The 15,695-nt window shown below is 43.7% G+C and overlaps 1 protein-coding gene across 1 annotated transcript in view; it reads right to left on the bottom strand.

The window, feature by feature from the left end:
* Positions 1–1,602: 1,602 nt before the first annotated feature.
* Positions 1,603–15,695, bottom strand: part of LOC131262902 (probable beta-hexosaminidase fdl) — a 36,069-nt gene continuing 21,976 nt past the window's right edge. The window contains exons 3-7 of the mRNA XM_058264996.1: positions 10,416–10,479; positions 7,047–7,324; positions 5,325–6,040; positions 5,101–5,257; positions 1,603–5,017 (exon numbers count right to left, since the gene is read on the bottom strand). Coding sequence (XP_058120979.1) covers positions 3,853–5,017; positions 5,101–5,257; positions 5,325–6,040; positions 7,047–7,324; positions 10,416–10,466 — 2,367 coding nt within the window. The 5' untranslated portion in view covers positions 10,467–10,479 and the 3' untranslated portion in view covers positions 1,603–3,852. The remainder of the gene's footprint in view (positions 5,018–5,100; positions 5,258–5,324; positions 6,041–7,046; positions 7,325–10,415; positions 10,480–15,695) is intronic.

The raw sequence follows: 15,695 nt of genomic DNA, 5'->3' as shown, positions 1-15,695 counted from the left end.
ATTCCTTAAAATTTTGAACGTGAGCTTCGTTGAATGAGGAATCGTTGAGGATGATGTGTCCCATGACTTCATTTTGGCCATTGTGGCCATGGCGGCCATTTTGGAATTCACTAAACTCCTCGCAAACATTTTTTTTCGACATTACTGCATCGCCAAAAGCTATGTCAACGAATTTGCAGCTAAAAATTAGTTACGAATACAAAGTTTTAAGCAAATTCTTTGCTCCCCAAATGTGGCCAGCGATGAAAAACGAGGGTCATACGTGTAGTAGGCCACAAAAAAATCATATCTCCTATCCTGATGAATATTTTTACATGAAATTTGATGAAGAAGTCAAAAACACATATTTCAACAATAAAAAAAAAACAATCCGCCAATACCTTGGACGCACACAGTTTGCGTACCAAAGTCACCTTACTTTTTGGACACAGTAGTATATATATTTTTTATTTGCCTAAATGTCATTCAAAATTTCGAAAGCGAACACTATAGCAAATGCCATTCCATGTTCTCCTTCAAATATCCTACAATAAAATACCTAGGCAAGATTCATTTTATGTAATTTCAAGAACTTACGGTTAAACTTGCCATCTTTTGCACACAAACTCCCATTGTTGGCACCACTAACGGAAACCACCACAAACATAAACCGAAGAATACGCATGGCTAACTTCAAATCAGGATCAAATGCTTCCGACAGAAACGGTTAACACCGTCGGCACTAAACTGATCTTCGGAGATAACTGAACACAAACGCGAATTTCTTGTGCGCATCCAGTACCGTAATGTGGGAAAGGAATGAAAATGCATTCTCTGTACACCCTCTCTTTAATGACCTGCCTGCTAATTGTCCAGATTCGGCTTTCCCAGCACGAACTGCACCATCATTTCGATGCGTCGAACAATTTTGCACCGTTCAGGGTAAGTATAATTTTCCAGTGTGGAACCCAATCCATAATTAAAGATGGATTCCTTGAACGGATGCAAAAAAACCGTCATAGAATCGGCGGGGAAAATGTTTGTTTGCAAAAAAACAAACCCAACCCTACTCCAACTGAATGATTGCCTTTGCTATGCTAAGGCTTTGCGAAAAAAAAGAATACTATTGTTGGCGTATACCATATTAGGATTATGCGGTTGAGGTATACAACGTTGAGGCTGAATCTTTTATATCCATCGATTTATTGCTCCTCGAAATAGATTTTTACCCATCCTCAAGCCACGTGTTTGGCGTTGTGTTGTGATTGAGACCTCGAAGGGACCAATTTATTTCTATATGGAACCTAGAACCAGAATAGAGCAATGTTGTCATCGGGCATCAGTGGGCTGGTGTGCAGCCAAACCTTCAAAATGAATCCAAAAGCAGGATCCAGGACCTACTGATTGAAATTAATTTTTAAATTTGTCCTATGACGACTTTACCGGATGAAACATATAATTACCATGCGTAAGACAAGTAAATACACTCGGACGACAATTTTCCTTATGACCATCAAAAGGTTTTTTTGTGGCTTTTTCTTTATTTCGCTACCAAATAAGAGACAAACGAAAATGTAGTATTTTTGACAAATACGTATAAATATCTTAGCATTGCCATGTGTGCCAGCTTCGTACCAAAGTAACTCTTTCAGTTTTTTTTATTTTACTTTTAAATTTCATGCGGTGCTACCTAATTAATCTAATCGCGTGAGGGCAGCTTATATCCGCACAGGATGGAAGAAAACCGGGTTCTCTTATGCATATGCACATTGTACTCACAGTTCAAACTAGCAAAACTAACACGCTACGTAGAAAATAACACAAGAAACACATCCTTACGCACTAACCTTCCTTTCCTGTCTGGAAGTAACAAGCAATAGACTACGCTGCCGGAAAAAGAAGACATGCTTGCGATGAGAACGTCACCCACGTTCACCCAGTGTTATTTGATTATACTTTTTTCAAACTTTCAATAACAAAATTCTTCTAACCGTGGAGTGGTCTAGATACAATGAGTAGTTTCAACTGCTTTCCGGGGGGGTTTCATTTGATTTTAAATATTTCTTAACTGCGTAAACTTTGCCCATCGTTTGTTAGCTGCATAATTTACTACATTAAACTCAATCAACCCAGAGAGAAGCGATGTCGTCATATGTTATGGTCATATCCCATCCTCGGAAGGAATCATTCCCTTGTCTAGTTTCTCTTCTATCGCAACTTATATTTATCAAAACTTTCAGAATTAATCTCAGGTTAACTTTGCAAACTGTCTACGGAATAACGGACGTGCAAGTGGCGTTTGTAATCGCAAAAATTTTACCCAATTGTGTAGGATGTGGAACTAGGAACATCTCGTTTCGCATTGCATCCGGAGAGGGGGGAAAAGACTCTGTTTACTATTTACAATATCTGCGCTCCTTTACCGGTGAAGCCAATCCAGCCAGTTTGGTCGGTTGAAAAGAAAGAGTGTATTTCCTCTTTACTTAAAGTGCACTTGTCCAAATAGTGTAGGCGAACGGTCGGTGTTCAATCTACGTGCTACACAATACGAAACCATATGGGCTGGTATTCGTCAATGGCATCGTTTGGAAAGGTAGAACAAAAACAACGAAATAAAGAAACATGAAGTGCAGCTTCCACGTTGGGAAGCAGCATTTAAACAAAACATCTTATAGGTATGAAATCGTTGGCAGGTATACGAGTTGCTTGAAATAAGCCTTCCTTCCACACCGAATACTAAATATCTCAAACACTTCACGTTTCGCTAAGCTCGTTTTTCACCTACCGTAGATCGTTTTGCCTCGTACCCCAGCCGGAACAGGTTAATGATTGCACGTAACAGTGAAATATACTCTTCCATGCTAGTCGCAAACCTATTTTACTGTTAAACCGAAAGCTTCTTACTTGATCGAGACTTTAAATATGGTTAAACTATTAATGCAAAACGGCGTTACGTTTGTATTGTTTTAAGTACAGGGTCAAATCTACCACATTGGGCCCATTTTCAACCATTTCCAGTCACGCCATTTATTTTTAATGTGTAAAAAAGTCAACACTAGGGGAAGAAAAGAGGAAAACGTTATTTTAACCAAAAACCATGGTATATAACCTAGAACCTACATTGAGAACTACAACCATTGTCACTGAATTCGGGCAGCCCGTGAGTACCATTTTTGTATGGGTGAGCGGCTTTTGTAAGTGTTGTTGGTGAATGGTTTTTGTTTTACTCTTTCTGAGACGAAAAGTACTAAATGTTTGTAAAGATTTTTGTTTTCTCTAAACTAAAACATAACTCATTCGGCCACTTCGACAGTTGGCGAACGATTGTCCTCCTTACTGGTCGTTCTGCACAAGGTTGTGGCTTTAATGTCTACCTTTGAAACCTCCGGATTAATAAGCTACCGTTTGCCGGGTAGTGTCCTATTGGTTTACGTTTTACAAACTATTTACAACCGTTTACCGTTTGACTCCTCTTTTCAGCTGTGTGAGTGTGTGTGTATCGTTCATACATACATATCTAGCAACAAATAAATAGGACCAGAGCAATGGGTCCCTTTAGGATTATTGGTCGTAATTTATGATGAGTACATGCGCATGTCACAATTCTGGTTCCACCCAATCAGCCACCTATCACATAAAGCATAGGCTTTTTGTATCAGCCCCATTGTATCGCTCCTTTTGTCGGTTCCCTCTCCCCGCGCCGTCCAGAAAAAATGGGGAAAGAAAAACAAAACAACCATGATGCACCACGATTTCCCCGACCGCACAAGAACACAACTCGATGCGCCGGAGCCTTTGTTTCGCGCGGGTATCACAACCAACGGTGCCACACCTTGTCGTTCCCTGGTTCTAGTAGAACGGGTTGGCGTAATATCATACACATTCGTCCTGATTCTGCGCGCAGTACTTCGGGAAGATCGGTTCCGCCCGCAGCCCGAGCTCGAGCAGGTGGTTCCGGAACACCGACATCCGGTTGTACACCTCGAGCGGCACCGATTCGCTGTACCGCTCCTCGACCGGATCCGTCCAGAGCCGCTCGGCGAGGGCGGAAGCGCGCGGCCACAGTCGCGCATCCAGTATCGACTCGTCCACCTGTTCCGTCCAGAGGCACACCTCGCCGCCCAATATCTGGCGCATCTGCAGCGACGTTAGCTTCATTTCGTCCCACGGCCGGTGCTTGTACACCGTCTGCCAGTTGCGGTACGGTGAGCATGCTCCCTCGCCCGTGGTCCGCCAGCTACCGAACCCGCAGTCCAGGTACCAAGCGTCCACGTGCGATATCACCAAGCTGTAGCCGGCGTTGATGAGCTGGAAGTTCTCCGGCCACTTGCTCCCACCCCACACCTGCACGGCAAACGTGTTCTTCGAAAGACACGGTGCGTTCGTTAGCCCGCTTGACCACACGCCCGCCAGCTTGGGCGTAACGGTAGCGTTTTGGCCCCCACTCGCCAGCTGCAACCGATGGTACGCCTGCAGCATGAAGTCACACCAAAGCGTGCGCATGTCGGAGTCGTTGAAGTTTTGCTGCCAGCACTCCAGGTTCACCTCGTCTCCGCCGATGTGGAAGTAATCGAGCGGGCCGACCGCCTCGAGCAGTTCCGCGTACAAACTCTGCAGGATCGCGTACGTATGGTTGTTCTTCGGATTGAGCTGCCCGCACGGTGGCTCGCCGCAGTAGTTGTTCCACGGCTGCTGGTTGATGCACAGGCTCAGCTCACCGAGCCCGTGCTTCGGACCCCAGTCCCACCCGTTGCCGGCGTGCGCCGGTGCGTCAATCTCCGGGATGATTTGAACGCCACGCACCTTCGCGAACGCGGCCAGCTCGCGGACATCCTCCGGCGTGTACACCTCGCGCTCCGAGTACGCCCCGTAGCGGGCGAGCTGCGGATAGTGGCGTGAGACGAGCGGGAAACTCTGCGAATCGGTGATATGCCAGTGGAAGCGATTGAGCTTCGAGTGCGACATGCCGACGATCGTGCGCTTGATCGCGTCCACCGTGAAGTAGTGCCGGGACGTATCGAGCATAAGGCCACGGTAGCTAAAAGGAAAGCGGAAGAAAAAACCAATGGGAAATCAGTGTGGGTTCACATTGGAACGAGGAAGGGAACACGCGAAACTTACTTAAACTTTGGAACGTCTTCAATCGACGCCTTGTTGAGGATCTTCAGTGTTCGCTCCTCGTCGTCGAACCAGATCAGCTGCTGCAGTGTCGTGAGGCCATGCTTCGCTCCGAAGAATGTGTTGGCCGATATTTTCACCATCAACACTCGCGCCGAATCTAAATGGCAGAAACGGAAGAATTGTAGAGCTTTTGCGAGTATAATTTTCTTCAATCATCAACTTACGCGTCACCGTCATGTTGTAGCTTTCGTCCGTGTGCAGCGTGAGGAACGTTACGGACGACTTCTCGACGTGAATGTTCACCTCGAACGCGTCCACATCGTACCGCTTGTCGCTGACCAGCTTGAAGAAGTGAATCTTCCCCACACCGGCATCCGGAGTGCTGCTTCGCTTTCCAGCTTCCCCCCCTTCCGATGGCATTCGGGATGCGCCCGATTCGTTTTCTTCCGATCCCGCCCGCCTTTGCTGCTGCTGCTGCACTGTCAATGGCAGCAGCATGGACGGTACGGAGCTGGCCGGCACGGCGCCCTCGATCTCCTCCAGGGACGCCCCGTGCGCCACCATCATACCGCGCACTTCCGCCCGCATCACATCGTACGCGTCGCGGAGCAGCTGCTCGACCGCCGGGAAGTCGGTCACAATTTTCAACCGCACATCGGAAAGGCGGAAGCGGGACGTCTTGCTGCCGATCGAGGTGGACCCGGTCGGCTGCGGCCAGATGTTGATCGGCCCGCACGTCATCGTGCAGGTGAGGTAGGGAATTCGCTTGCCAGCGGCCGGATTGGTACTAGTGCTGCTGCTGCTACTTCCGGCGCCATGTGCTGGCGATTGCGGATGGTTGCTGCTGCTGCTTTCGAAATCCTCCTCGACGCCGTTCACGAAATGGTGACGCACGCACCGATTGTTGACACACTTGTACGTCCAGGTTCGCTCGATGGGGCTGCCGATGGGGGATGAGTGAAAGAGTTGAAGGAGGAGAGGACGTAAATATGTAATCGAATCGATAAGGTTCACCGACCAACGAGAACAAGAAAGTAACACACTCTGATTGATTTATCGAACTTGAATGTTTTTAGATTCGGAGCATCGGGTTGACGGAAAGGAATCTGAATAAAAGATGAAAAAAGCTATACCTTAGAAGGATGTCAAAGTAGAACCCACCATTTCTCATGAGTTTACAACATGCGCAATATGTCAAAACCGATTTAGTGCTTCATCAACATTCTAGATTTCAGTTAGAGTAGTAGGTATAATGTCACAAAAAGGCACTCTTTTTATCATAAAAATATTACTTAGTTGCTCAAGAAACAACCTATACACATATTATTGTTTAATAAAATAACGTGTGAGTCCTTTTAAGTCAAACCTTGAAATGTTATACTTCCCAGACAATGTGTTTATCGGGAAAATAAAAGAAAAGCCACCCTCCGTTGGCGACGGAGCCACCGCGTAAAATCGCCATTGAAAAGCTTTAATTGTACTTTATGGTTCCATTTCCGCTCATTAGCACCACATTTTATCGCCGTGCGGAATCGTTAGTCAGGTCCGTGAGTTTCGTGACGACCGGACCCGACGCCAGTTACACGGATCATAAAACCGCGCAAATGTTGATGATTATCTTTTTGAAAAGAAAAACAAACTCAATTCTCGACCAGCACCAGCAAAGTAATGGTTTACTCTTTACGGAATCGGGAGCGGGGTGCCCGACAAATGTACTCCATTCCGACGTTTTGACGTATGATTATAAGGTGACAAATTGGTTTGCTAAAAACAGGGGGTTTTAATAATTCACGTTGCAAGTACACTTAAGCACAGTCACGTTATCCTTCTGGATAATATTCGAGTTATTATTACATGTGCATATTTCCGCCTCAGCTTGGATGATATTAAAAAGTAATAAGTTAAAACTTGAATAGAAGGATGGGCAATTAAAAAAGCAAACTTACTATATCGGGATGGCACTACCACGTCCGTTGTCGCCGGCCGCAGGATTTCCGAAATTTCCTTCCACCACGTGCGAATTGTAAGCGGGCATCATAGAGGAAGGTTTGGCCGAATCGGAGCTATCATACCAGTACACCAGCAGGAAGAAGCTGCAAAATGCGGCCACGATCAGCACCGGCAGCGCCTTCCGCAGCGTCAATCCTGAGACGGTCATTTTCTTGAACAGATTTTTCAACACCGTCATGCGCAGGTTCCGAGTTTGGGATGCTGCCGACGAGCGCTGTAAGACAAGAGATAATCAAAAAATAAAGAAATTTTTATAGATCAATAGTTATCTAAGGTAGAGGTTGATCAACTTTGATATCGACCGCACATAAGAAGGCCAATATTATGATCTGAAAGGGAAAAAACATTCAATGAACCACTTTAAAGAATATTTCCATTACGCCTCTAATTTGTCTGTTATTTACCGATCGGGTTTAAAAATGCCGACCGCACATAATAAAGCCAATATTATGATCTGAAAATGAAAAAACATTCAATGAACCACTTTAAAGAATATTTCCATTACGCCTCTTATTTGTCTGTTATTTACCGATCGGGTTTAAAAATGCAAAAATCTGGGCCGATAAACTTCGTCATACGTAAAACATAAAACAATTCAGTTAAGTATTATGTTCGATAACAAAACCAAAAGATTTCGCCAACAAAGTGACAAGCAACCAGAAAAACACCTACCAAAATAACATGCATAGTCGCCTTCAATCTCTTTAAATTGGAACAATGTGTCATGCTCAAATCAATTTGTTCAATTCGTAGTCAATCAGTGCCCTGGGCGTTTGACAATTGAACGTATAAAATATGTCAATCAAAAACGCTCCTCGCATGCTATAAAACACACCGTGAGGGCTAGAATTCTGGATGGATCTCTTTTTTTGTCGCCCGAAAGCCGAGAGGGAATGAATATTTCAAGCCCGTGCCAAACTTTTTCCCGAAACTAAAAAGACGCAAATTAGATTAGGCCAGGCTCCGATGGGCGTGCTGCCATTCTTCATAGTTGCAATCGGAAGAACGACTAGTTGGTTTTGGCGACAAGGGAACGCCGGTTTGCCAGCATAGATTCACACAAACTTGTTGCAGTAGCTCGTGAGGGCGGATCATGAGAGTTAAATCAAAGTCGAAAACAAGCCTAAAAATAATGCTCTTTTGCAACTAAGTATTTTTCTTTAATGCAAATTTAAAATAATCATTGATGTTATAAAGTCTACAAAATAACATTTGAATTAGTGTTCTGCTTAATGAATCTTTTGGCGCGATTCATTCATATGAATCTTTCACCTAAGATTCATTCGGATGGATTCATGAATCTTTGCTTATTCGAATCTTCAAAGCTTAATGAATCTTTCGAAACCTTAATGAATCTTCATGAATCTTTCATGGATCTGTCACGAATCTTCCCGATTCTTTCATAGGCGTGGACAATGCGACCAAAAAAAAAACAGGTCCCTCAACCCATTTTTGGCTGGTGACTTTCCATCAGTTGGTGTGTCTTTAGGATTCATGAATCTCTCGACGAAAGATTCATTAATCCCTTATAAGGCAGAGATTCACTCAGATTTTTTAATCTGAATCAGATTTACACAACTCTAGTTTGAATATATTTTTTTGGAACCTGCATTTTAATACGTTAAAAAATTATCCTCCCCAAACCACCCTCCAGCCGGCTAATTATTATTAATTTATCATCCGCAAATCAGCCGACAAAGAACGCGAAAGTTTTGTCACAGTTACCAAAAGATTAAGACAACTTCATACGAGAGGAATGATTTATGCCTCGCCGCAACCCACAACTACCCAACGGCGGCGAAGAAGAAATCAGGTGGATATGTTGAGCCCGTTCTATCCCGCTTTTTTTTGCGACTGTGGAAGGTGAATCCATGGGGTGAGAAAAGTTTTCTGATTATAGCATATGAACTAATCAAATGGGATTGGGCGGTGGAAATGTGAATGAATGCTCACACGCGGTCAAGCTTCTATACGAGGTTGCTTGAGGGTGGGCGAGATGGAGGTTGGAACTAACTAGCGAGCGAGTTTGGTTCGAGTTTGGCCCACCCAAAAGAAAGTCAACAAACAAATGGATTGAAGGACCGTCTCGGGAAGAGGACTCTTTGCCGTGTTTCAAGCTGAGTGATTATTATTAGGGAAAGCCAAGGAAAAATCAAAATGAGGCAGGTGGCTCTAATGAGAAAAAGTCGTACGGCTCTTCGTTTCCTTTGGACCTTCGATGGTGGATTCCAGGGGGACCTTAAAGATAGTTTAGCATACGATTTTTTAAGGAAGCAACTTTATCCTAAAAAGGTGAAAGAATGAGAACTTGGGACGATATCTTTTACCTCAGTGTATAATTGATATGTTGCTTCCCTTCAGGCACGATCAAGGAAGCCGAAAGGTGTTGATTTATAAATTTAAAACCCGTATGAATTTCAATTTGTAAATTGTATTTACTAGGGTGGCGGAATGGAGGCACTAAGTGCAATTACCGGAAAATTGTGTTTTTTGTTTCTTCTCTTGCAAACTGCTCACTTCCTTTCTCTTTCTTAAGGGCCCCCGGCGAGGCAATCAACGCAAACAACGCTTCGACACAAGTGATCGAATGGACGGCAGAAACTTTCCCTTTTTTTTTCTTTCATTTGCTAAAGTCAAGATTCCGTTTTTTTTTTGCTCAATTCATCACCCAATTTGGCTTAAACACCCTGGAACGACGAAATTACATTGCGCCACCAAAGTCCGCGGAACGCCAAGATGGCATTGACGTTAGCAGTTCTTTTTTTTGTGGTACGTTTTGCCCCCTCCTTCGGCTAGCGAAAGTGACGCCATTCAAAGGCTAGTAATTAAATTTGCTTCAGTTGAGACCCGGAGCTGGAGAACGAGTGAGTGGCCAAAAATGGACGACCGGACGAGAAATAGCGAAAGTGTGGCGAATGACTGTAAGGGGTCGCGGTTCGCGGGAACGGGTTCAGCATCACCGTTGCGTAAAAGCTCTTCGGCCACTTCCGGGCCCCTGATTGTCAATGTCGTCGGCCCTCAAAGTGGTTTAAAGAAACGGAGTGAAGAACTTACAACGTTTGTTTTAATCAAAACAGAGTGTGGAAAAGTGAAGAAAAAAATCAATCTTTACAGTAAATGATGAATTGATGCAGCATTAGGCGATTGCTTTTGGTGTCACTAATTGAGTCCAGAAAAGAAAAGAGGAAATAAGAACTCGAAATGTGTCGTAAGTAGATACCGGGAAGCAGATATCTCTCCTTGATGATGCTACAAAAACAACGGGAATGTTGTCAACGAAAGCAATTAGTTAACTACACGCTTACCCTGCTATTGTAATCATGAGACAGTAACATGTTGTAATATGGTATCAACATCTATTCACAGTACCTGCAACGAGAAGATGATAATAAACTCATTAGTTATTGCTATCAATAAACGACTTATAATGGATATAACGTAGAATTTATTGACCAAGTTATTTAAAAAAAATAAATGCACACTCTCAATCATATTGTTCTATTTAGTTTCATAATAATACACGAAAAAAAAACAACAGCCAATGTTAAACCCGTAATCAGCGCCTTTAAATGTTCTGTTCTTGATTGGTAATGAGAATGTCATTAGTGTATCTTGTTTAGTGGAACTACAGGACAGCAAGGTCGTATTATTCATCTGGAGTATCAGGCACGGCCACCGCCAAGCGAAAACATCCTAGATAACCAGGGATTCTCAAACTAGTCCTCCGTGCCATCCACCAGTAAACGCTGGAACTAGTGCTGTGCTTTATGAATCTTTCATCTATGGTTTGTTTCGATTGTTTCAATTGAATCTGGGATTCAAATCTTAAAACATTGATGAATCTTTCACGAATCTCCATTATTTTTTCATTGAGGGATCTTTCCTTCTTTTGCATTTTTTGGAATTGACTTTTCTGCTCTTTGAACATTAATGAATCTTTGAGATTCGCGATCTCTCATTAAAAGATTCATGAATCTCAAAAACAAAGCAAATTTTAAATCAGAATAATGAATCTGAATCGGAATTACACAACTCTAGCTGGAACATAACATAAGGCTAACATCGAACAGAAACTTATACCCAAATTTGAATGCTTACTTTGAACGATGCATTTTACCTTCTCAGAATTATAGAATTAGTTCAGTGAAAATTATTTCGATGCAATTGGAAAAAGTTATATGTAATTTCTATCATCGATCAACTTAAATCCAAAACATTGTTTTATAAAACGAATTCTATTTTTTTCCTAACCCTGTGAAGAGTAAGTAGCATTACTGACGCCTCAAAGAACAGTTTGAGAATCACTGCTCCAAACCATCGGCTGTGCTGGTAAAGACAGCCGATTATTTCTTTCACTTTTTTGTCCCCACTAGCCTAATGCTTATGCCAAGATGCTTCAACCACAGCGGGGTTTGCCGTACACGAAAATCCTCCGCCAGTGAAACTAAAAAGAAAACGGAAAACTAGGGAAGAGGAAAAGAAAAACAATCCGCACAGCTTCCGAAACGTTCCGTTCGCCAATGTTAACGAGAAGAAAGGTGCATTTGTGTATCACCCGGTTTCTTTTAATATTTTTTTTTCTTTCTCTCCGTTCCAACAACCCGTGTCGCTCCGTTCTGACTGGCGTACGGTGTCGCGATGGTGGTAGAGTTATGCCCGGAATATTGTCCCCGGGCGGCAGAAGGCCGCCACCGGCAGAACGTTCGCCGTGTGTCACTGGCCCACTCTGCCGGTGAAATGAATTGCGAAATTTCAATCTATCTGAAATAATTGAATTGGAATTAGGTAGTAGATGTAGTAGAGCCAGGGTAGAACCGTGCGTCCGGCGTTCGGGGCCGTTGAGGTTTGCAGATTGCAGATTGTGATTTGTGGCAGCAGCTTCCGAAAATGCGAAGCGGAAGCTCCGTCGTCGCTGCTGACGGCGCCAAAAATGTAAAGAACAAACGTTCGGTTCTATTTCTGATTCTACTCCCACGCCACGTGGTTCGCATGCAAAGCGGCCAACGGGCGCCCCAAAAAAGGCCACTCGTTCGGAGGGATAGGAAGATAGGAAATTCACTCGCGAATGTGTTGAACGGTCCATCAACTTCCATCCATCCATCCATGACCATGAGACACGCTCCAGAGGCTGACCGCGAAGTTTCGTTGCGTGATTCATCCGGTTATCGGATTAGTTTGACCGCGTACCGGGACCTTGTTCCAGGCGCCGTTACATTGCAGGAGACATTTTTCATTCGATGTTATTCACATTAAACATGATTTACCGTTGCCGCGCAATGCTTCAAATTTTTCCATAACACTTGGAAAGGCCGTTAAAGTTTCCTTTTCCATCGGAAAGCGGCGGTAAAGGTATAATAAAGGTAAATAAAAGCAAAGAAAATTACAGCAGAACAACCCCAGTTTAAAACCAAAGTATGTAAAGTCTATTAAATGCTAGAGTGTGCACGATGTCAACGATCGACGTGTAGGAAATTTTTAGCTCAAGCGATATCTATAAATCCTTTTGCATTCTTGCTTTTCCAACCATTTCTAGAGCTCATCAACGGGAAAAATTCATTACGAGCAAGACATTAATATTTGCAATCACGGGACCACATAGACAAATTTAATTTCTTCCACCAGCAATCATTCCTTAAACAAAGCAATAAAATGCCATCCCGCAAGTGGACATAAACGGTGTAATATGATGTTTGTATGAGAACTTACCACCGCAAAATGGGAACATCGTTCAGTTCCGCATCGATCACGAGCAAACTATTTTAGTTCAAACCTTTAGCCCCCACGGAACTCCACGAGGAACTTCGATGGAAAGGACCGAAAATTAGCCGGTTGGGAAAGTGGGCGCAAAAAAAAAATTAACGTCCACCAAAAACACACACACCACCGAGTGTTGGGAGCGAAGACAGTATGGCAAACTAGCCGAACCGATACCGAGCGGCAAACTAACGGCAGCGCTGCTGCGTCAGTCAGCATCGACATCGACACTACCGCGGCGAGCATAACCCGAGCGACATAGCCCTAGCCCGCCCCGCACTAGTCCCCTACCCCCGCCCGGGAAGGGGGAGGTCATTATGTCACGAGGGGTAGCATAAAGGTGGTAAATAGTTCGCGGGAGGCTTAGGACGAGAGCGCGGTGGTTATAATTATTACCCGTCCAGTTTTTCTACTCGCTCCAGAAAGAAGAGGAAAAAAAACGGTTGGTATACAAATGACAACGGGGAAAAGTTGCCCACAATGGAGAAGGCACCTGGAAGCGGTAAGGGTTTGCAGGGAAGTAGGAAAAATTAGAATAAAGCAAACAAAAAAGGCACCCTCCAAAAGCACAACGGAGCAGAGTGGGTAGCAAAAGGGCCTCCAAAAGACGAGCCATAGGTTTGGGCGAGGAATGCACAAATCACACGATTCACGAGAAAATACATAGGAACAGGTACGGAGGCGGCCGGGTCCAGCCCGGAGCAAGGAAGGCAAACAAAGAAAAAACAAAGAAAAACAAAGCGAAACAGTGCGCGGGGGGAAAAAAAGGGAAAATCTTTTCGACGCTGAGTCTGACGTTCACTATTTCCTCGACCACTTCATCTACACCTTTGTGCGGTTGTATCCTTTATCGTAGCTCCACAGTACAGAACACATCCTTTCACAAATCCAATCCTTTCCAACTCTCCGGCAGCTTCGGATGGAAAGAGAGACAGAGAAAGAGAGAGAAGCAAAGGGAAACCGAAACACATGGCGTGGTAATAACGAATCCGGATTGAACCGGAACAGTTGGAGCGTTTGTGGTAAAGGGAAACGCGGGTAAATCCTTCGCGGGTACAGAAAGTAGTGTCGGAATGTATATGCCAACACTAGTGAAGCTTCACCACCCACCCAACGGCCACCCAAAGCTTCCATCCACCGCACAGTGGTTCCAAGGGTGGCCGATGGGATCATTATTACACACAGGCGGAAATATTGGAAATTTTTCAAAGGTTATCGCGTTCATTTAACACTTTTACTGTCAAGCGTTTTTAGCATACTTCTTTAGTACAATCTAATTTAATAAAATTTGTTTATAACATTTGTTAAGCCGACTATTTACGAAGGCCAAGCAAAGACTTTGCCTTCCAAAGAACTTGTTTTTAATATTACTATAGTTTTTATGACACATTTTCATTAATTTATTGGTCAAAAGCTTTTTAGTACTAATTGTTACTATCACCCACTTTTGGGTGACATGGCAGTCAGCGTGTTAAACAGTTTACTGTTTTAGTGCAGAAACTTCGCAATCTTTGTACGCTACAAGATAAAGCTGAATAAAGATATTTTATAGGATCACTTTGATTTATGAAATAAATAAACAATTGCCAATTCTGTTTTTTAGTAACCAAAATTTAAATTACAACAATAGAGTTGTAAGCTGCACTTCCTTTTCATAAATCATTGACACTGATCCGAACTGCATGAATCAGTTTCTATTTCCCTTTATATTTATTTTTCCTGGAATCCATTATTTATCCATTTGGATCGTTCTACAAAAATCAAGCTAAAAGAATAGTAAGTATAGTTAAGTGCCAAAACGGTTTTAACTCCATTTCACAATTTCAAAAATAATCAAGCAACTTCGACTTTCAAAAGGATAACCGAAAATGAAAATCGAGAATCATCATACGCCACAAAACATGTCTCATAAAACGGTTAAAATTGAACAATATTTTTCTCTGATTTGGTTTAAAATAGCAATGAGATCGTAGTTCAGAATACAACAATCGAAAACAGGAAATATGAAAAGATAAATATAAAATACAAAAAATGGTAAAATAAGCAAAAGAAGCACCGTAAAATATTTCTTATCCAATGCGTGCTTCAAAACCTTCTCAAGTAAAAAAAAATCATCCACAAAACATCCCCGTGTGACCCCACTGTGTGGCCTTTCCAGCCGAAGCGCACAGGAGTAATAAGCTTGAAAAAAAGCTTGCTTCGTCTTCCTTCCCGCAACACGCGGGACCGAAAGGACACGAGCGCCGTAAACTGAGAGGGAAGGGTTCTCCCGGGGGAGGGGTCAGGCAAAGGACGACCGGTCGCGCAACGAACGGAAGCGACAGACAACAGGCACACACACACATACACATTTTCTTCCCGCCACGAACGGCCGCCAAAACGTGGACCAGTTTCAGTTGGCTCGAAGAAAGTGGCGCGTGCGGGCGCATCGTGTCGTCCTGGCTTCGTGGTTGTTCCGTTGGGCTTGGGATTCATTGGACGGCTTTCTTTCAGGGTTTGTTTACATCGCGAGTGTGGTTGCACAAATGGCGAGTTGGTGAAATTAAGTGAAGTTCTCTTCATTCAACGTTTGGTGGATTTAAATAACGTTTGACCAAACACTTAGGTAAAATTAAACGTGGTGGCCATTACAATACACCGTCTGTTCCGCCGGTTGTAAATGAGGTCTCGCGTCTGTGTAATGGGTGTGAACACATTCAGACAGGAGTGGTTCTGCCACGCGAGAATGTTCGACCGCTTACGATGGCGGTGAAGTAAAGTGGCCGTGTTTTGTTGTGCTCATCCATTACTATCCCAACGGACCCCAGGCCGAGGCAAGTCCCCAAGGGGGG

Source organism: Anopheles coustani, chromosome 2 (genome assembly GCF_943734705.1).
Source record: "Anopheles coustani chromosome 2, idAnoCousDA_361_x.2, whole genome shotgun sequence".
NCBI lineage: Eukaryota > Metazoa > Arthropoda > Insecta > Diptera > Culicidae > Anopheles > Anopheles coustani.
Note: the sequence above shows the minus strand (reverse complement) of the source record. Positions and strands in the feature narration are given on the sequence as shown.